At 38.4% G+C, this 23524-nt stretch overlaps 2 protein-coding genes across 3 annotated transcripts in view; both read left to right on the top strand.

Annotated features, from left to right (window-relative positions):
- Cpes (Ceramide phosphoethanolamine synthase) overlaps positions 1–11585 on the top strand; it is a 28953-nt gene extending 17368 nt beyond the window's left edge. The window contains exon 2 of the mRNA XM_065217558.1: positions 9504–11585. Within this exon, the coding sequence (XP_065073630.1) occupies positions 9702–10844 (1143 nt within the window). The 5' untranslated portion in view covers positions 9504–9701 and the 3' untranslated portion in view covers positions 10845–11585. The remainder of the gene's footprint in view (positions 1–9503) is intronic.
- LOC135697722 (probable ATP-dependent RNA helicase DHX35) overlaps positions 1–23524 on the top strand; it is a 65159-nt gene that overhangs the window by 38548 nt on the left and 3087 nt on the right. The window lies entirely within an intron of this gene.

The following is a 23524-nucleotide window of genomic DNA, read 5'->3' as shown; positions in this document are numbered from 1 at the left end:
TATTTTTGCCATACTAATACAGTAATGACCCGATTGTGTCAGCCCCTCCAAGCATCAGACATTTATTTTTTAATAATTTCACATAACCCTAATTACAAATCTTTCTCATTCTTCCTCAAGATGAATGTTTAAGAAATACTTTGTTGCACTAAAACCACTGAAAAGTCCCTGATCTAGAAAAAAAAAATTAAAAAACTCTAAAATGTATTCCTAAATCTCTAATTTTTCTTGATCGAGATTTTAAGTCCTAGGTGCATTCAATTTAGTTTTATGTCCGTGATCACTTTACCTGGGAAAACTTTCCTCATGCCATAATAATGAATTTTTTACTTAAACTGCGATCTTGAAAAGTTTTCCCAGAGTTATGATTCTTTTTCTATGTTTTGAGGTGTTACAGAAGATTCTATTCTTGGGAGGAATGGAACAAAGTAAAAAGACGACCAGTTCGTTATAGCGACTACTAAGAAGAGAAGGATCTTTTATTAAAATACTCATGGCTAACTTAGATCTATGTACATTTAATTCTAGACTGCAGTGCTTTATGTTACTAAACACATCGCTTCATATATATCCTATATCTTCAAAAATTGCTGTCTAAAATCGGTAGTTTGAACATTTTTCTCTGTGCCTCTATTTTGCGATCCAATAACAAATTCGTGATCTGCATAGTGAGGAAATGGAGGTTAGAATTGGAAAGTGCTCTTGCTTATTCAATTTATACTTATGTTTCGATAGCAAATTTATCATTTGTTTAATTTTTTAAACGCATGAAAAATACCGGAATAACGAATGATTAGAACCATATCTTTACGATCAATAAGTGTCACTTTTGGTCACTTTATTATTTTTTTAAAGTCACTATTTGGTCACTATTTTCGTAATTTTAGTCACTAAAGTCACTACTATTACATCACATACCCACTACTAGCCCTGTATATATCATAACCGTCAACAAGAAGAGCTTAGGGCCTCCCTTAGCTCAGTCAGTAAAGACTATGCTAGAGGTGTCTGGGTTCGATTCCCGGTCAGGTCCAGGATTTTTTCAGGATGAAAAATTTCTCAACTTCCCAGGGCATAGACTACGATTGTACCTGCCACACAATTATACTACTGAAAAAATGTTCAGGCATCACTCTCAATTAAAAACTGTGGCAGTGCATATAGAACACTAAGTTGAGAGCACGCAATAAGCTAATATGCGATAAGCAATAAGCTTGAAATGCGAATAAAAAGAAGAACAAAAAGAGCTTAGGGCTAGAGTTCAATTTGGACGATTCTGCTACGAAAATTTCAAGAATTTAGTACCTCTGAAAAATCAAAAAATTTGCGCTTACATTAGCAAAATAAAAAATCTAGGACACCATCAGTTAGGGTAAACTTTACTCTACAAGTTGATATTGCTTGTTTGTGTGAGTGAGGAAGCAGTTTCGGCAAATCCACAATTGGAGTCCACGATAGGGCCCTCCCTTAGCTCAGTCGGCAAAGCCGCAGCTATAACAGAAGACCATGCTGTAGGCGTATTGGTTCGATTCCCGGTCCGATCTAGGAATGTTTCGGGTTGTAAAATTTCTCGACTACCCTGGGCATAGAGTATGATCAACAATCAATACGAAACTATCGATTTTAAATTGGCTCACTACTTGACAAGCCTATTGGCCCCAAGCAAATCGATTAACGTACCCCATTCTAGTCGAAATTCTACTACACAATGTTTGTTTTGATTTGCCATAAAAGTATGACAGATAAAATGAGGGGTTCGTGGATTTTCTTATGTTTCGAGGGGTGCATCGATTAGCTTGGGACCGAAGAAAGTACCAGAGCTGAGCCAAAAAGTTGAGCACGTTTCTTCTAGTCTTAGAGTTACCTCTAAGTATGATTGTACTTGCCACACACTATACACTGGAGTCGCTTTTTACGCGGAGGATACGTGCCGCGTAAAAAAAAACTACCGATTTTGTTATAAATCGGATTTTGATACCATTCGTTATTATAGCATGCTATGGTCCATATAGACATATTTTAAAAATTTCTGTATTTACACCAAAAATTGTGATTTTATTTTGAGTATGCCATACGATTACCTATGGCTTGAAACGGATAATGTGATTGGAATCAAGTCGATAGGTCGTATCGTTGTCGAGAAATCGTTAAAAACGTACCGCGTAAATTGCGACTCAGCGGCACTAACCGTGTAAAAAAAAAACCGTGTAAAAAAAAACCGCGTAAAAAGCGACTCCAGTGTATATCACACCAATGTTTCGAAGCGCATGCTGAAGTATCTGGGAGTGATGATCGACGACCGGCTAAACTTCAATAGCCACATCGAATATGCTTGCGAGAAGGCGGCGAAGGTCATCAACGCAATAACCAGAATCATGCCGAACAATTCTGGTCCAAGCAGCAGCAAGAGACGTCTTCTGGCTAGTGTGTCCTCATCGATACTAAGGTACGGAGGACCAGCCATGATTAAAGCGCTGAAAACGAAGCAGAACCAAAGGAAATTGAGCAGTACGTTCCGGCTCAAGGCCATGCGAGTCGTGAGTGCGTACAGAACCATTTCGATGGAGGCAGTATGTGTTATCGCCGGTATGATCCCAATCGGCATCACCTTGGCGGAAGGCTACGAGTGCTATATGACGAGAGAAACCAGAGGAGTACGAAAAATGGTGAGAACGGAGTCGATGGCTAAGTGGCAGCAGGAGTGGGATGCAGCAGAGAACGGCAAATCGACACACAGGCTAATACCGACTCTTTCGACCTGGGTGAACAGGAAGCATGGAGAAGTCAACTTCCACTTGACGCAGTTCCTGTCTGGTCATGGCTGCTTCAGGAAGTACCTGCATCGGTTCGGACACACAACGACCAGAGCACGTGGTCTTCGAATGTCCTAGATTTGATGCTGTGCGAGAGAAGATGCTCGCCCTTAGCACGGAGAATGTCGTCGAAGAAATGTGTTGAGAGGAGGGCCGTCAGCAGAGCACTAACGCAGATCATGTCAGCGCTGCAGCGAAAATGGCGAGAAGACCAGCTAGAAAGTAGTAATGTGCTCACACCAGTGCGAAGTGAAAGCCGAAGCTGAGAGAACTTTTCGTCAGAGTAGGCTGAATCTACCACTAGGGTTAACCGAGTAGAACGTGACGCTGGGAGCTAAATGGCTCACAAATTAGAGCGACGATCAGCGAACTGGAAGCGCCAATTAGCTGAGGTATAGTGAGGTGCGTAATGCCCGGCCCCCTTCGAAGTAATACGACAAGTGGTTCCGGGGGAAAAGGGCAAGGCGTCCAAGGAGGTTTTAGTGTGGTAAGAATCCCACACACCGTGTCACTGCGACTGTGCGCCCAGTCATCAAGCGGTGGCACGATAGCCTTTTGAAGGTTTCCTCCCGCCATAAAAAAACACTTTATAGATACTATGATGATGATATGGAACTACCACTCACTGTAGCAGGACAGTAGTCGGTAGACCACCGACAAACCGACATGAAACTAAAACTTAACTCTTGATCGAGAATCCATAACGGCGGATTCAAATGTGCAGCGATCCCATCTGTCAAAACCATAGCAATTTGTTATCTAGATACAAATAATTTGAACGGAATAGATTAGACACGAACCAACTCATACATTTATTATGTGTGTTCGTGGCTAGGATACACATTTTTCGCGAAATTTGATGATACTTTGTATGATCATTCATGTCGGTTTGTCGGTGGGTAGACTGTGGACTATCCTCGCTGTTCGACATGATTAAGTTTAATAACCTGTAATTGTACTCAACCTGCCATTCTATGAAGGGCCAAAAACGGTTTGGGTGCATCCGTGGGCAACATCGTCCACGTGCATTCACGGGATAAATGAGAATCTCCTTCCAACAACAGGATCATACAACCGGTCAAAAAATCGGGCCATCCAACAGGAGGAAGCCCCAAATGAGTGAGGAGAATAGACCGCTCTCTTTTCACGAAATGTTAAATACAGGGAGTTGGCATTTCCACTCTCCCCATCCATTTCGCTTCAATCGGGTGCGTACCGCGGAAGTGCTCAAAGAACACTAAGTTAAGACTCGGTGTAAAGTACCAGTGGGGCCGTAATAATGTCTTAGAAGAAGTCATTGAAGTCATTGATTACAAAAGTAATGATTAAATTGGTCCTTCTAGCTCAATTCCCGTGAACCAAATGTATGCACCACGAGAGCAGGTCAACCCTGGCCACGTGCGTGCAAGAGCTTTCTTCCGGCACCATAATAGCCGAACGACAAAGCCCGGTTATTTGTGGTTCCGTTTTCGGTCACCCCCACCCACTCAACGGAAAAAGGTATTCATTATCTGAATGACAGGCCTGTTGACACTTGTATTAATTTTCTATGCAGTCGTTGCTCGATGTTATAGTTGCTGGGTAGGCATCGATGAAACTTACGAGTCACTGGTGTTGACTCGGGTGGAAGCTTTTCGCTTACGTCATCCGAAGGAACCCAGAATAAATCACTCCCGGCGTTTGCATAAACAAGACATACACTCCGGAGTGGAAGGGCAACACTGTGCCTACGTGAGTTCATGGGGCTTGAATTGGAAGCATTAATGCAAAACAACGTCGACATGTATATGTGTTTAAAGTCACATGAAATATTTAATGTGTCGATTGGAATCAGAGTGCGAGTGCTCACAGCCCAGCAGTGTGTCGTCCTTTCCCACTTGGTAGAGGGGATATCCTTCGGAATCCTCGGCACATGTTGAAAAGAACGAACCTTAAATAAAAACAACAGCCAAGGACCCGACCATCCAACCCAGGGAGGTATTATGGGCTGTGTATAATGTGTGTCCGATTTGATGTCCGTGGGCATTCCAGAATGAATTATTAATCTTTAGTTTGCGCCGCGCTTGTTTTCCCCTATTTTTTTTCTCTCTTGAACGGTCGGAAATGAATGGCAGCCCCGGTGGTGGGATCAAGGGCCGAGAGAGAGAGTGGAATGTTTTTCGCTTTTTGCTTTTTATAGCGTTCGATTTACTGTTTGAATGCACTCCACTGGTTGTTTAGATACGGATGGGGCCTGTGGGGAAATCGGTTCGGAAAATTGGAAGTTTGAAAAGCGGAATTGATGATTGAGGGAAAGTTCTCATTTTTTATGAGGAAGAAAAGTAAAAGTAGGGCAGATAACTACTTCAGCGGTGCCGGTGGTGTGTGTAGTGGTAAGCGTGATTGCCTCTCACCCCAAAAGGCCTGGGTTCAATCCCAGTCGATGTCACCGGGATTTTCTGAGGCATAAAATCTCTGATAAAGGGAAAGTAAAGCCGTTGGTGTCCGGTATAGTAATCTTTTTTTTTAATACTTTATTTAAGAGATTTTTAGCCTTAGGCTTGTTCATATCTTTAGTATAGTAAATATTAAATTGATTTCTTAACTCGTTATCATTGAAAAAGTTCGATAGGTTGAAATTCGGAAGCAGTTTGAGAGTTCTGTTTTTGAGGTGCTCTGTCGGTGTCCATTAGACTGATGCAAAATTTGACTTTTTCGCTCCACAGTGCTTAAATGGTTTCAAATCGGGTCCTGATTAGCCTCCCAAAGTTACAACTCATTTGGTTAGAAACAGACTTCGCACAAGCCATTTGAAGTTTACATGTAAATTACTATGGAAAATCTCAACTTTTTGTTCATTGCCTTCTAGTCTTTTTCCACATTGAGCTCGAAACAGTCCGATAGCAATTCTTATAGAAAATTTTCTCAGCTACAACTGCTGAAGATCGTTACTATGTAAAACGAGACAGGAAAAAGTTATTAATTATTCAAGAGATTGGTAAACTTATGACATGATCAAGCAGCTGCTCTGCAGGCAACACTGTATGTTGCAGTCTGACATAGTAGCCATGATTTTTGTGTCCTATTCAACGCCCCAGAAACACCAATGTTGCCTGCTGAGCAGTTGATTGAGCATGATCATAAGACATCAGCGCATTGAACCATTGATAACTTTCGATCCTTGCATTTGATCAAAAAGTGGTCTTCAGCAAAGTTGTAGCTGGGAAAATTTCCTACAAGCATAGTTGAAAGTTTTTGAAGCAGACCGATATGGTGAATTATTAGATCGACATGAACAAAAATCTTGGTTTTCCCATAGTAATTCCCATACAAACTTCAAATGGTTTGTGCCATCTCAGTTTCTCACCAAATGGGTTCAAATTTTGAGAGGTTAGTCAGGATCTGATTTGAAATCGTTTAAGTATTGTGGAGCGAAAATTTCAAATTTTGCATCACTCTAGTGTCCATGTAGCCAATCCTGCACGATGTGTCTTGGATACAAGCTCTTACTTGAAGTCTTTAGTTGACTCTTTTGTCAGTCATTTGTGGTCCTGAAAAGGACCTATAGGATGAAAGCTTGGAATCCACTTGATGGTTGAGTAATGCTAAGCTATTAAGGTGTTTTACACAGATAAGGCTGGCGAGCTGTATGTTGTTTGGAAGGGTGACGCGCTTGGTATAGATGGCCCACAGCGGCTCACGACGAGCAACTGAATCAAATCAGTAGCGGTGCAACTTCTTCCTCCTTCTTCGGCGAATGGACCGCGCTTGCGGGCAGCCTTTCGTCGTGTACTGGAGAACAATCTACAACGCAGGCGCCGAAAGCACTGCGGCTGCTGCTGATGATGACCACTTGACACCACCACTCACCACACGCAGTGATTGAATAAACACCGTTCGGTGATACCGGAGTGAATTCGATATTTAAATCTGTGCTAGGGAAAGCGCTTTTCGCAGTCAATCGGTGATAATTTTCATTATTATAGCAAAAGTTATAGTGAGCTTTTGAAAATTGATAAAGTATTCATTTAAGCAGAATCGTAGATGACATTGCAATCGATTGGCTTGTTAAGAATTAATATCCATCCGCTTTTGACAGAGTTATAAGTGGTCAAAACCTGACCACTTTTCGTAACGCGGTCGATTTTGGTTTTTTGAAATTGCACCCCCAATATGTTGCCGAAAGACGTAATCCTACGTCAAAAATTCCAAAGCGCAGAATTTTATTTTCTTATTACCCTTATATTTGATAAGACAAGATGCATAAAATACGCTTAAACGTTGGTTTACGTTTGATGAAGCACCAAATTTGGGCCCCTTGATATCTAGTAAGTAATTGATCAAATTATTCACCAGAATTGGTATAAATCAGTCAAGTAAGTGCCTGCAATTGATGATGATATGATGATATGGAACTACTACTCACTGTAGCAAGTCAATTGTCGGTAGACTGTGGACTATCCTCGTTGTTCGACTTGAGCATGTCCCAGAACCCCTCATTGTACTCAACTTGCCATTGTATGATGGATCAAAAATGGGTTGGGTGAATCCGTGGGTAACATCGCTCATGTGCATTAACGGGATAAATAAGAATCTCCTTCCAACAACAGGATCATACAACCGGTCAAAAAATCGAGCCATTCAACAGGAGGAAGCCCCAATGAGTGGGGAGAAGAGTCAGTGTTGGAAATATCGCCAAAAATTCACTATCGCAAGCGAGATGTTTTCACTAGGGAAATAATGGATGGGAATTTCGCAAAGCGTTATTTCCCCAGTGAACTGTCTTGTTTGAGATTGAGAGGAATTAATATCACTCCCACTTTGACTCACCTGCAAGATACTTTTTGCTCTAGCTTCTTGAACTTTTTTACTGGTAACTCGTGAGCAGCCATCGAAGTTTGAATTGCTGTTATGAGTAACGTAAAACAAGAGTTACAGAAAGTGAAAACCTTATAAATGTGTATTAAATGCATCCTAAATGTATACTTCCGCCAATTATAACGCACGAGTAGCTCCTACATGTATGCAACCTAAATATCATCATGCATAAAGCATAACACCTAATTTAGAAAAAGAAAACATAAACAGAGTGGCAGAAATTAGGCAAAATAATTTCATTCTACTCCGCGATGAACCATGACATAGGAGACAAGAACCTCAGCTAGCTCGTTTCTCGATTTTTTGTGAAATAGGTTGAGAGAGCGAAACCGGAATTCTCTTTCGGAATCGTTAGCTGAACTGTTTCGCACAACTCGTTCGGGAACTTTTGTTCTCATTTCGTTCGTGATTTTTGCATATCTAGATCTTCAGCGAAATGATTCTCTGAAGAAAGGCGAAAGAACTTTTTTTGAAAATGAACTTTTCAACACTGATTGGCGTCCTTTTGTAATCCAAGATGGCGACTTCCTGTTTTTAAAAAAAACTGTCGAATACCTTACACTATGGGTATTTTCGAAACGGGAAAGTCGTGTAGAGGATGGAAATAGATTATTGACACCATGTTGGAATCAAGATGGCGACTTCCAGTTTGTGAAAAGCAATCAAATACCTTACCATAGAGGTATTTTTTTTACGGGAACGACATTTAGACAACCGGTGGAAACTAACGATTTTAAATTGGCTCACTACTTGACTAGCCTATTGGTCCTGTGCAAATCTATTAATGTACCCTATTCCAGTCGAAATTCTAGTACTAAACTATGTTTGTTTTGATTTACTATGAAAGTTTGACAGATAAAATGAGGGGTTCGTGGGACCTCTGGCACCGAAAAGAGTACCAGAGCTGAATCAAAAAGTTGAGCACGTTTCTTCGATACCTTCTGGTCTTAGAGTTACCTCTATGGTTTAGAGGTTTAATAAATTTAACAACAAACATCGTAGACATACGGCAATTTTAATTTTTCGAATTGATCCCAGGTTCTGCTACCCATAAATGCATAACTATCCCTTGCGAATTGGAAATCAAACAACGATGGAACTGTTATGCTTTTATAGGTTGTTAAATACATCGTAAGTTTTTCAAGAAAACTATTGCACAAGATAATTTTTCAAGTATTTAGGAGCAGATTCCATCTAGTATTACAGATTATCAGAGGACATACCTAATCACGAAAGATCTACTTTGAAAGTCTTTTTAATAAAGAAAGCTAACCTAATCGAAAGAACTAGACACCTAAGGGGCTGTTCATAAACCACGTAGACAGTTGGGGGGGGGGGGGGTAACAATTATCCACGGCCCATACAAATTTAATTTTTTTTTGTATGGACAATTGTCTACGCAGGGGGGGGGGCAAGAATCCTAAAAAAACCGTCTACGTAGTTAATGAACAGCCCCTAAATTCATTCGGGACTTAAATTCACTGCGATCTGTTATTTGATTATTGTAATATATCCCATGTCCTTATAGTTATGTACAGCAAATGAATGGTCCTGTCGATGTATAATAAATCTGTTAAAAGTGATACGAGTGTCGAAATAGTCCCAAGTTACACGATACAATAGACGCAGGGAATCAGAAATTATTAAGAACTAATCACATTTCATCCACATCCGAGCCAGTTGTATAGTCCCTAACACCCCTAGCACATAAAAGGAAAAAGACACACATTGGAAAAGGACATGCCACCCCGCCCCATCATTGCGCCCGTGCCAAGCTACGGTAGTACCCATATACTGATGGTGGTTCTTTTCTCTCTCTTTATTCCGTTTCAGACTGTGGCCGTTGTGGTTTAGAATTTGCTACTCTCCAACCCCGAATCGAACCGCGAAACGTAACGTACCCAAAAGAAGTACCAAGTACCTAGACTTTCCCCAGTACCAGTACCGTAAAGGCCTTCTTTCCGCACCATCGGAAGTGACAAATTGTTGAAAGAAATTTATCCCGTTTAGAATTGTGTATCGTAAGCAACCATGGTGGGTCCCAGTTCGCAAATCAGCAAACTGCTGCTGACATTGCTGTTCCTGTTGGTAATCTTCTTCGTATGGATGGACGTGAATCTGTACATACGCATCCAGGACTATCCGATCCGGGACAACGAGATTCGGCTGATCAATGGAAGCACGGTGCTGAAACCCACGCTGCCAGTTACGTCGCCCTATGCTACGTCTTCGGTGCCTTACCGGCAACCGCTAGTGGCAGCCCGTTACGAAGATGTGGCGTGGGTGTCGTGCGATTTAAATCCACTCTGCGATGTAACGGTGAAGGCAATGATGTTGGATCACACCAATCACTATCTGTTCGCCCCGATGGCAACCGTTGCAGACAATTTGGCTGGATTCTCGAAAGGGGAGCTGATTACGCCGAACATGATATCGTTTTTCCACGTGTTTGTCGCCATCGCGTCCGGTAGGATGATTGCATCGGATTCGCTCGGTTACAGGAGAATCGGTGTGATTCTGTTCCAGTTCCGTACGTTCCTGGACGATTTGGATGGACATGTGGCTCGTGCAAAGAAGCACATCCGCGGAGAACGGTCGGACATTGGTTCGGCCGGATACTATATTGATGGCATCTGTGATGGCTTGGGTTGCATCGCCCTGATGATTGGCGTTTTTATTTTCCTGAAGAATAATCCTCCGCGGAGAGGCTACACTCAGCTGCAGTCCATCATTCCGGTGTCCGAGGCGAAAAATTCCGAATCGGGCGTCATCTACAAAGTGAAAGTAACAACGAAGAAAGTGGTGCGGAAGGTTCTGTGCTACAGTGGAATCCTGCTGTTGAGTTCCACCGGATGGAACCGATACATTGCCATCTACCAGGACATGCTGGAACGGGAGGACGTCACTCCGACCCAGTTTCTCCACCAGGAGTCTGTGTTCCGATCGACGGGATTCTTCTTCATCTGCTGGCTGTGGCGAATCTTCAACGTCCACGCGCTGCTTCACTTCCTGCTGCTGAGCATCTTCTGTGATAAACTATGGGAGTACCTGCGTATGATCCAGTACGCCGGCTTTGTTACGCTGCTGGTCATCATCAGTGTGGCCGAAATGCACCTGCTTGGGGTGCAAAATTTTATCTATAAATCACTGACTGGTAACAATACATCGTTGTGATTAAATTAAGGTTTAGAGATTACAAACTTTCAGCGTCCTGAAGAAAAACTCCCCCCAACGTCCCACTTATTATCATACATACAATTCGTTAGTAACATTTTTTTACACTCACAAACAACTGCATATTGTATAATTAGGGAAAAGAAGTGACCGCGAAGCAAAGCCTTAGAAGTTAGTGCGCGCGCGATTGTGTCAGAGACACAGCGGAAGTCCGCGGAGAATGGAGAGGGAAATTAAATTTGTCCTTGCAGCACGTGTCGCATCCATTACTCCCATATTACTATTGTACACAGTCCACGCGAGTCTATACATATACGTTTGATCGTTGATTTTTTTATTGGCGGATTAACACCGTACCGAGAGTCGCAGAACTATATTATATATATATTTAGAAGAGGAAAAATCAAACGAAGCGCAATCTTCAATCAAATAGAAAGAAAAGGAAATTACAAAAAAAAAAACAATAAAGAGATGAAACTATGTTTAGTGTTGGAAAATCACGAACACACACACTTTTTCTAATGGTAGTTTTTAAGGCAGAGAAAGATGTGAAATAGCTCTATATTTAGAATGTAGTATATATTACTTATATAACTAAAGCAACGGAACGAAAACAATATCAGAATCGATGATCAAGTGAGACGGGCGTAGCCATCTGTGTTTTGTCCGCGGTCTTAGCCACACGCCAGTTTTACGTAGTTTGAAGAGATTAGAGAGAGAGAGAGAAAGAGAAATATATAAGTGGTAAACAGGTTAAAAATGAGAATTATTAGCACGTTGAAAGCGGTCAACAAGGTTACATCGGAAGTGTGTTGGATAAATAGGAAGTGTGCTAGTTATATCCTACGGAAAGCTTTCTAATGAATCGAAGGAAATGGTTTCTGTGCTTATTGGCCCTCAGATGTCACTACTGTTGTTTTGTGGCGACATCGATCGGAAATTACGCATAAACTGTTTTCCGATAGTTGTTAACAGGGGGCAGTGAAGTCAACAAACCTAGCAATTCCTTTCACAGATTTCAAAATAGAGTACGTGACACTGCGTCTGATACATCTATATATGCATTTAGATTCACATCCGAAGTCCTTCCTTATAAACATACTCGACACCAATATGCTTCTTAACCCGAGCAAGAATCGATAACATATGAATAGCTCATTTTGGTATGCTTGTGGTAGAAAACCTTGTTTTGAAATTATTCAGTTATCGAAATATTTTTTTAAAGCATCAAATAAATACCAAAATAACAAAACGTGATCTTTCAGTTTATGCCAGAGCAGGAGAAAATAACTTCAGTATACCTAATTCTGACCTGATACCAACATTTGGCGTTGATCAGCATGACATAAGAGGTAAAATACCAAAGATACTTGGATAACCTGTGTGGTATTATTTTGGTATCGCATTTGTATAATTTGGTATTGGAATGGTATTGTGAGAACTTTTTTGTGGTATTTTACTTCTTATGTCAGGCTCATTCATACTTATTTATGGTATCGAGATATTCATTCCTGCTCGGGTAGAAAATAATACCTAAAATACTTATTGGATTGATATTAGAAGACCTCTTTAAAAACAAATTAATCGGGCATTAAAAAAAAAAGCTTTAAGTATCCATCAAATATAATAGTATCTAAATTATTTATTTATTCGATATTTCGTAGAACATTTTTGAGGTATCATTTTTGGTATTTTACCTCTTATGTCAGGCTCATCAATACAATATTTAGGTTGTCAGTTATGCTGTTATCATAACTGAATTCGTAAGTTATTTTTTTCCTGCCCGGGCAGCCCCGCCCTAATCAGAGAAAAAGCGCGAAATCCCACTAGAGACGAAGCTTAGGAAGTATTTTTTGTGTGTGTCGAGTTTGTTTAAAAGAAGGGACTTCGGATGCTAATCTAAGTGCATAAATAATGCTTAAATCTGTGCGAGGAAAATCACACATCATGTGTCTTTAAAAATAAAGGGTGTATTCGATAAAAATGACTCATCAAAATTAAACCGATTATCGGATTTTCTTGAAATTTTCAGAGAATGAAAAACTACTAACGAGTTATGATTTACCAAATTTGTTTTATTCAATTTCGTCTCCCATCCCGAATGCCCGCACCTTCCTTTTCACTCCACCCATCAAATTTTGTACAACCGATTTTCCCAGTGTTTTTGTTGTTTTTACCCAAATTTTCTTCCACTCCAGCTCTGTTTTAATAGTTTTGGGATGTTTGCGAAATTTCGTCTTTATAATTGCCCAGAATGTTTCAATTGGGTGAAGTTCCGGTGAATTGGGTGGGTTCATTTTTTTTTTTGGCACAAAATTGACTCCGTTGGCTCGGTACCACTCCAAGATATTTCGCTCCTTAAGGCACTCTTCCGTGTAAATCGCACCGTTGATTGTTCCGGAAGTGATAAAGGGAGTGCTTATTTCACCACATCCGCAAATCGCCTGCCAGATCGGGAACTTCTTTGCAAATTTCGATATTTTCTTCTTTCGAACATACTCAGGAAAATCGAAGTTAGACTTGGCAACGAAACATTCTTGCCCAGTTGACGGAAGTCGGTCTTGACGTAAGTTTCTTTATCCATCACGATGCAACATGATTTAGTGAGCAACTTCGTGTAAAGTTTCCGTGTTTTCGCAGTGATGTTTTGCTTTTCATTCCAGTTTTTTTGGCGTTTTGCACCTTGTAAACATGTAACCCAGCACGCTTCATAGCTTTCTGCACAAAACCGACTGGACATCTTGAATTGACATGTTTGGACGGTTCTTGAACTGTTGCACCATGTTATTTACTATCCATTGGACCACTCTTACGACCACTCCCTTCCTTCCTTCGGGCACTCAGACGATCCTTGAAGGTTCTTATCACACGAGACCCAGTTCGACAGTGAGCATGCATAAGGGCGTAAACGCGATGATCGATTCTCTTCGTCGATTTTCTCTTTTGTTAATAACTCGCTAGATTTAACGTTTCTCGGTACGTTTGCTGTTGCTTTTGATAGCAAATACAACCTGTTACAGCTATGCATTGAACAAATTCTAGAAAATTGTTTCGCTTAGCTGTAGCAATGCAAAGAGAAATTCGATGAAGAGAATCGATCATCGCGTATACGCCCTTATGCATGCTCACTGTCGAGTTGTATTTGCAATTCCAAGCGATCCATCGGTGGACCGCCTCTGGATTTTGACTGTAAGTGCACAACAAATTTTTCACGGACAATTTCTTGTTTCGACGACAAGACTGGAATAACTTTGAAACAGTAAACAATACACTATGAATAATATTTACTCAAATTTTCAGATTTTTTACTCATACGGTTCAAAAGCTACAGAAGCTTTTCGGTGTGCCATTTTTATCGAATACACCCTTTACATGGCATGTTGAGAGGTTGAGCTCGTGAGAGAGAGAATTGTATGAGAAACAAAGTAGCTTACTCTCTTGGTAGTAAGGTAGTAAGTAAAATCTATGGGAGTGAACTGTTTTATTGTTTATTTTACAGTAAATTAACAATAATTTTCAAGTAAAAGTTACATAGAAGGTAGATATTTACAATCTCTATATCCTTGAACACGCAAATTCTTCAACACTACTTTTGAATATTGAAAATATTGATTTTATCTCTTCTCCCATACTGAATTTCTACGATGACTACCAAGGAAACAGCGCCATCTCTGGGAAAATTCTTTGTAGGAACCACTTAATTCAAATGAATTGCTATGGCAAAAAAAAAATATTTAAAAACACGAGAGATACAAATATATGTGTACATGTGAAGTTTGAATGGGAGGTGTGAAAATGTGTATGTTGAATCCGAAGGCCTTTTTTCAGTGTTGCTGCTCTTTACTATCTCCGGCATGGAACGGAGGTGTGAACAATAATCAAAAATATATCAGTTTAAATCATTAATTTCTCTCTGCCTCCTTTTGGACTTGTGGACTAACTTTCTGAATTGAATCTTGTCTTCCTTCGTCTTTAGTAACACTTTTCTGCGACTTCTAGATATGTTTCATATCTAAAGTAAGGGCTTCAGCAACGGCTGCAAGGCTTCACACCCGAGGGGAAGACCACTCATGCATTTTCGTTTCATCCAAACGTATTGGTGATACGTATTGACACGTATTGATGAATTGAAATGCATTAATGTAATTTTGCTTAATAATTAGTATTTTACGTAATCGCGATTATTTATTTGTAGAATATGCACTAAACATGTAATGAACGAAATTTAAGCGAAGGTTTCCTCCACGTCCTGAACTACCTCCCAAGCTATTCGATGACGGAGGATTGTTGATCACCTCATTTATTTGACGGCACCACTCATCATCTTTGTCAGCCTTCGGTTTCTGCATCCAGAAGAACAACCTACAACTGGAACTCTTGAACTTAAACAAGAAAACCCGCCCAGTCTTGACGTTCTCAATCTTCTTGAAGTCGCAATCATCCGGAAATACGATCATCCTCAACATTGCCAATCATACGATCCTTCAGTGGACCCTACACGATTGCTTTTATTGACAATAACCGTATTGTCAATATATTCAATTTTGACGTCAATACATCGGTATTGACAAAATTTCTGCACTCACATCATCAATATTATTGTCAATAATTCCCCTTCGCGTCAATATATTGATACGTGCGGGGTTCGCTTTCCAGCAGAAATGAATCAATCCATTGTTCACCTGGTACACGTACAAGTCTTCTCCGGATGTACCATTTTGTTGCCAAGGTTCATCCTTCCTTCAAACAGATGATGGTTTCCCCTCTGGTTTCCCCCGGAAGTACCCCATGGGTACCCGAGCAAAGCTGGTGAACAAAATGAAAGCAAATCGATATTAAAGTTTGTAGTTCCTATCATAATGAAAACTCATTTTGATTTCAATTGTCACGACATTAGTCTGATATCATATTGTGCTTTCGTTATGCAGTCAAAACTTTTTAAATGAAAGCAACTAAACTTGAAGTTCTGCTGTTAACGTCTTATTTAAAATTTAATTTAAGCTCATCTGTCGTTGAACTAACTATTATTGTGTATTTGTTTTGTTTAACACATTTCAGATCATTCGTCACTTGCCCGGGGTGAGATTTGAGCTCAATTCTTTCAGCGTGAAAAGCATTGATGCTAACGATTTACACCAGGCTCGTATTCAGTTAAACATTATGAAATCAAAATCAGAAATCAAATTGATTTCATTGAAAGCAAGATTAGTTTTCCGTTTGATTCAACAGTGTTAAAGTTTTCTCTCATTTTTGCTGTGTTAACCGTTAAGTCGGTTCTATAACATTCCCCAGAATGCACCATTCCCCACTTTTCCTTTTTTCACTATTGTAAAAAACACTATGTTTACTTTTATGGAACTATGTATTTATCAATTCCAAGCCATTTTTTAGCTCTTTATAAAATGACAACCTTCAAGTTTTCGAGCACTTCGTTCATCATTTAATAAGTCAAAGGGTCTATTATGCAATCTAATTGAACCAGTTGGAAACTGTTAAACCTTATCGAAGAATTGTTCGACCTGAGTTGAAGAATTTCTCGTGATGGATTAAAAAATCGGTGCATGGAACGTTGAACTACCGATTACAAATTTATAACATTATTCCACTCGTTATTATCCCAACTGGTCATTACCCCGAATCCCTTGCGAAAAGCTATTGATTATATATTTTCCTTATATATTAAAAGAAGGGAATATTCCCTTCTTTATCATACATCCAAAGAATTAATTATTTTCTCTTTTATATATTCAAAGAAAGGAATATTCCCTTCTTTATCGTTTATTCAAAGAATGAATTATTTCCTTTTCTTATATTTTCAAAAAAGGGAATATTCCCTCCTTTATCATATATTTAGCGAATTAATGATGTTTTCTTGTATATATTCAAAGAAGGGAATATTCCCTTCTTTATCGTTTATACAAATAATTAATTATTTCCTTTTGTTATATTTTCAAAGAAGGAAATATTATCTTCTTTATCATACATCCAAAGAATTAATTATTTTCTCTTTTATATATTCAAAGAAAGGAATATTCCCTTCTTTATCGTTTATCTAAAGAATTAATTATTTCCTTTTCTTATATTTTCGAAGAAGGGAATATTCCCTTCTTTATCGTATATCCAAATAATTAATTCTTCTTTTTGTTATATTTTCAAAGAAGAGAATATTTCCTTCTTTTCCATATTATTTACATATTTAAAGTAAGGATTATTCAATTCTTTATCGTACATCCAAAGAATTAATGATTTCCATTTCTTAAATTTTTAAAGAACAGAATATTCCCATCTTTATTATATTGTTAACGAATTAATGATGTTCTCTTTCATATATTAAAAGAAGAGCATATTCCCTTCTTTATCGTATATCCAAAGAATTAATTATTTCCTTTTCTTATATTTTCAAAGAAAGGAAAACGCCTTGATCCATTAAAAAGTTTTTCTATTCTTATTATATACGCGAAAGAAGATTCCAGGAGTGACTATAATAAACAAAAATAGTCAATCTAATACATGGCATACTTTTCAGGGGAATGGTACATTCTGGAGAATGGTTCATTCTGGGGAATGCTTTTCTGGGGAATGGTGCATTCTGGGGAATGCGATTCTGGGGAATGTTTTTCGGGGGAATGGTTTTCTGGGGAATGTTATAGAACCGTTAAGTCAACCAAAATGAGATCAACTGGAGTATTCAAAATAAGTTACATCATAACAGCAAATTTTGATTTCAATTTGATCTCCAGCTTTGCACGGGTAGGCAGAACAGCAAACCGCAACATCACAAAGATAGAATTACTATTACTAATTTTATTATTGAGCAACGATTATAAAGCGAAAATTCCCGTTCAAACACTGCAGAATCCGAGGTTATGAGTTCTTTGTTTGCAATTGTGGAAGAAAGCGATTTTTAGGAATCGTTCGAGAAAACTGTAGATATGAGTGGACAAATTTTCAGTAGTAGCAGTACCCGAGCAAAGCTGAACATCAAATTGAAATCAAAATTTGCTGTTATGATGTAACTTATTTTGAATACTCCAATTGATCTCATTTTGGTTGACTTAACGGTTAACACAGCAAAAATGAGAGCAAAATTTTACACTGTTGAAGCAAACGGAAAGCTAATCCTGCTTTCAATGAAATCAATTTGATTACTGATTTTGCATTCATAATGTTTAACTGAATACGGGCCTAGAGTAAATGGTTACCATTCATGTTTCTCAAGCTGAAAGACTTAGGCTCCAATCTCACCGCGGGCAAGTCACGAATGACCTAAAATGTGTTAAACAAATCAGATAAACGATAATCATTAGTTCAACGACAGATGAATTTCAATTAAATTTTAAACAAGACGTAAACAGCAGAACTTCAAGTTAAGTTGCTTTCATTTAAAACGTCTTGACTGCATAATGAAAGCACAATATGATATCAGACTTATGTCGCAACATTTGAAATCAAAATGAGTTTTCATTATGATAGGAACTGCACACTTTAATATCGATTTGCTTTCATTTTGTTAACCCACTTTGCTCGGGATGTTAGTGGCGTATTTGCCTAAAATAAAGTATTTATGGGAATTTGAATTGAATTGAAATTGTATACTGCATTTTAATGCATTTCATGTGTATTGATGTAATATGTGTATTTCATGAGGCATTGGCAACTTTTCGAGTATTAACATATTTTTAAGTATTTTTTTTAAGAAAACTTATTTTCGATTCAGCACACCACATAGTGATTTACCTCTCGAGCATACCACAGCAGGTACCCACAGCCATGATCGAAACATTTACCCTATGTGAAAATGAAGGAATAAATCAAATTATTTAAGTTACTAACGGCAATACGGCAATAACCGGATTTTGTCAGCCCCCCTTTTTGAAAATCTTTTCTTATGTTCTACAAAACCACCAATGCGAATTTTCAGTGGTCTTATTGCACCAAAGTAATGGCTGTGGGTTCCTGTTGTGGTGTGCTTCTATTTTAGCATGTGAAATACCATGTACCAGGTGGTACTATGGGGGATTTCCATACAAGCAGGCGTACAAAAATATTTCGAAATCTGACAATTAATTCTTCGTTAATGTACACCAACCTGTTACAACGCTGCATTGAAAATTCTAGAAAACTGTTTCGCTTAGCTGTAGCAATGCAAACAGAAAATCGACGAAGAGAATCGATTGATACTCTCTTTGATAAATTCAAGTATGAATGACCTACCAAATCTAATACTTTGAGGTATAGGATTAAACCATATTTAATTTCCTTTCGATCGTGGTGCAATGGTGTTGAAGTTGACGAAAATATGTCTGAATCATCCTGAAATCCTTCTGGCAGTTTTTGATGATACTGCGAATATCCAGTTGATCCGTCCCCAGGTACATTGAAGAACCAGTTCTTTAGAATCTAGATCGTTGCAATCCATATACTCGTAAAGTTCTGCATCAATAATTTTGACGATTCATTCCACTGTATTTTCCATTAGCGCCTGGAGCTTCACTCTTATTTTCGATGAATTCACTAGGAGGGGCACATATGTTTTGCACAGCTCCGATCACATCGTAAGATGGAAATCTTGAAAGTGATTCTCTATGTAATACTTCATATTGAAATCTACTTAATCCAGCATCGATAAGTACACTAAAAGCTTCTTCTGCTGACTTCATTATCCGTTGCTCAGTTAATTGAGCCAGTATTATATTAGGGCTTGTTCGATTTTTTAATATTATGCCCAATAACTTTGACTAAATTCAGATCCTTTCGATTATAAGCGGTCCGTCTTGCTAATAATAAAGCTTTTTCGATGGTGTCAACTTTGGGATTAACTGATTCATTATCTATGATGTGACGTTTTCCTCTTTCGCTCAAGTCCGAGAAAGGATTTGAAGGTCGTCCACGTTTTGATCCAGCGGCAAAGGTGGAGGCAACATATTGCTCATGTTCAATAAAATCCCATAGTGACCGAAAATATTCAAATCGCTTTAAAAAACATCTTTCAGAAAGTAGTTCTGCGGTATTTTAGATTTAATGTGAAGCCTGAAAGTTTTGAGTAGCATTTCAAAAAACCCTGAATTGAATTAAAAGTAAATTTTAATGAAAACTCATAGGAATTTCTGTGGAGCACAGCTCTTGTGAACTTCAGAGGAAAATTCCAAGGGCATTGTGAGGATAATTTCATAAAGTTTGTGGGAAAAAACGAATCCGGACAATAAGTTCTTGGATTTTTTTTAATACTAAAAGGAGGATTACGATCAGTCCACTTTGAGAAGCGTTGCAGAACGGTTGTGTGTTTTGCTGCGCTGCGTGCTTTTATTTTTTTAGAGCTCGGGCTATCTTTGTGCTGGCGTGTAGTTTTTCGGTGATAGCATTTGAATAGTTTTGTGTCCCGGGCGCGATAATTTGATTTAGAATTAACCATTTTATTCGAGCACTTAAAATGACGTTTACTACCACTCGAACTTTGAAATAAAACATTATTTTGAGATTGTTTCTTCTAGAACCTCGAGAAAAGTAGCCAGCATTTGTGCGTTTCATAAAAAAATAGAAATTATTTGGTCCAGTTTTGTGAAATCGCTGGTAGAAAGTCACGCAAAAACTGCTTGACAAAGTGGTCAATTGTTAGTGCTGTTTCCCCCCTGTTGCTTAGGTGCCTGGTGTGCTCTCGCTTTGTTGTCGCTATGATCTATTATTAGGTTTTTGCGATGTGCATTGCTTTTGGGCACAGAGTGATTCGAAAAAGAAAAGTGATAATTAGTTATTGTGTGCTTGGAATCGCTGGCGAAGGAATTGTTTAAAAATGAATAGAGAAAAATAAGCATCGGGAATGCGCTCCCGGATATATTGATTTGGTGAGTACGTTCCAGTTGAAGATTGTTCTTATACATTTCTCGATTACATTTTCGAGGGGACGTGTCTGCTTTTGTGGGCAGTGCGTTTGATGGTCGGATTGGTAGTATACTTTTAAATATAATGTCTCATGTCCAAATAACCTCGATTTTCGGTCTATTGATTCAATACTTTAGTATTATATTTTCAAAACATACAATGATGCATTATGTCATTTCATGGCACATAAAACAAAAAGTGTGTGTGTATAGGACCCAAAATCTAGGTTATTTGTATTTTCTAAAATATTTTTATTTTTTACTATATTTTTGTCATTTTACTAGGTACATATTTTATATAAATTATATATTACATGATTATATATAAATTTATAATGTAAATTACAATAAATGCTGAGACGGGAGGGAGCATCTGGGCATCATTGAAGTTGTAACTGGACAATGGAGTGGAGTGCCAACCGGAGTCTAGGAGGGAATGTGTACTGTCATTCTAGATAGTTACATTTCACTTCAACAGAGTCGCAATGAATTTGACGCGCTCTTCTTAAACAAACCATCCCGTGGAAAGCTTAACATGTACACTGGAGTCGCTTTTTACGCGGGTGATACGTCCCGCGTAAAAAAAAACCGCGTAAATTCCGGAATCCGCGTAAAAAAAAACCGCGTAAATTCCGAAATCCGCGTAAAAAAAAACCGCGTAAAAAAAGACCGTGTAAGAAAAAACCGCGTAAAAAGCGATATACCGCGTAAATTCTGAAATCCGCGTAAAAAAAAAACCAAAATCCGCGTAAAAAAAAACCGCGTAAATTCCGGAATCCGCGTAAAAAAAAACCGCGTAAATTCCGAAATCCGCGTAAAAAAAAACCGCGTAAAAAAAACCGTGTAAAAAAAAACCGCGTAAAAAGCGACTCCAGTGTATTGCGAATTTCGTTATTCGTTTTGTTGGATCATATTGTTGGAAGGAGATTCTCTTATTCCCGCGGGTTTCGCGTAAGTGTCTCTGCTTACGGGCCCGTCCAACCCCTTTTGGCCCTTCATACAGCAATATGTTGAATTCAGAATGATGACGAAATTTGATCTTGCTGTTGAGTGGAGCCGCATGCAGGGCAAGACCCAAGCTAGGATGGTGGCTACTTACATACATACATACATACATACTAAAAGGAGAATTACGATCAAATCTGAGAATAACTCCAGGACATCTTCAAAGGAAATCGGAAAATAAATTCAGGAGAGTTAGCCAAATAAATTATGAGAAGAAATCTAAGGAATTTATGTGGAGAAATGCCAATGAATTCTTAGCAGACTAACAATGTGAGTAGAATTCCAAGTAAAGGAGTGAGATTCAAAAGGAAATCTGAAATGATTCAATGAACATTCGGAGAATTTTTCCAAAGGGTTTCTTATTGTGGAGAATTTCAAGGTAATTCCGAGGAAAGCTAAAAGAAAATTGAATTCGGAGGATAGCTTCATCGGTATTTTTTATGGAAATCTTCGTTGAATATGGAATGAACTATTCTGAGGTCTTCAGAACTACTTGAAAGTTCCCAAATTTTTCCTGAAGTTAATAGAACTGCCTTGAAGTTGTTTTGTAGTTTGAGAAACTAGCCTGATGCTCACAATACTTCTCATCAAATTCTTAAACTTTCCTGAACTTTAAGGACTCCCTAAAGCTACTTCAATTTTTCTAACGATCATGGATCTCCTCTATATGTTTAACAATTCGCTGAAGTCCTTTAAAATTTATATGACATCTCTAATGTTAACGGAACTGCTCTGAGGTTCTCTGTTCTTTTCTGAAATTTTTAAAGCTTCTCTAAAGTGTTTGCAGGTCTCATGAAGCTTGTTGTACTGCGCTGAATTTAATTGGACCGTCCTAAAAATATTTAAGCTTCAGTGAACTTCTGAACTTATACGAAGACCTCAATTAACTTTTTAAAGTCTATGAAGTTATCTGAAAATCTGGGAACTGCTTTAAATTTCCCACTTATTTTCTCTAATGGAACCGACCTCTCCCTAATTTTTTTTCAATTTTCGGAGCATACTAAACTTCTTTCAAATGCTAACGCATTTCGCTAATGTTATAAAAATTCCTGAAGTTCGCGGATGTCCCTTTAAGCTCCATAGATTTCCATAAAGTTTTTGAAATGATTCTAAAGATCACTGTCCTTCTGTGAAGTTTTCGAAGTTTTTCTAAATTTCTGGAACTTTTGTGCTCCCGCAATATTCATGGAATTAGGACGAGATAATTAATATAGTTCTTTGTTTTTCACTGAAGTTCTGATGATTTTTGTGAAGTTCATAAAATTTCTCTTTAATTATCGACACTAATTAAAAACTTTTTCAATACTTCAACTTTCCTAGTGTGTTATTAAAACTGTCTAAACGATTACTGAATTTTTAAAGTTCTCTAGACTGCCCTGAATTGAAACTTTGACAATTTTCCTCAAGTTTTAAAACCATTACAAACGCTCACTTTTTTCCCTGAACTTATCTATGGTTACCTAAAATTCTCTTGATTTGTTTAATAATCCGGCAAATTTTCTGATAGTTATACATTCATAATTCCCTGACGCTTGTGACGTTTTCGGATCATTCATAGAATTCTTGGAATACTCCATAATTCCACGGAACTCCTTGTAAGTCGCTACAAATGGGGTTAAGTTAATTGGATTGTTCTGAAGCTATCTGATCGTCCTCGAAGTACTCGGAACTTCGCTGAATATCATGAAATCATATAAAAATATCTAAATTTATTAGAAGTTCCCTGGAATTTCTTGAAGATCAACTTAGTTAAATTTTCGTATTTTTTAAGTTCTTGAAATCTCCATGATATAACAC

This window comes from Ochlerotatus camptorhynchus, unplaced genomic scaffold (assembly GCF_037179485.1).
Source record: "Ochlerotatus camptorhynchus isolate MF236.1 unplaced genomic scaffold, CSIRO-AGI_Acam_v1.1 ptg000077l, whole genome shotgun sequence".
NCBI classification, from domain to species: Eukaryota; Metazoa; Arthropoda; class Insecta; order Diptera; family Culicidae; genus Ochlerotatus; species Ochlerotatus camptorhynchus.
The sequence above is the reverse complement of the archived record's forward strand: the minus strand, read 5'-3'. Positions and strand labels throughout refer to the sequence as shown.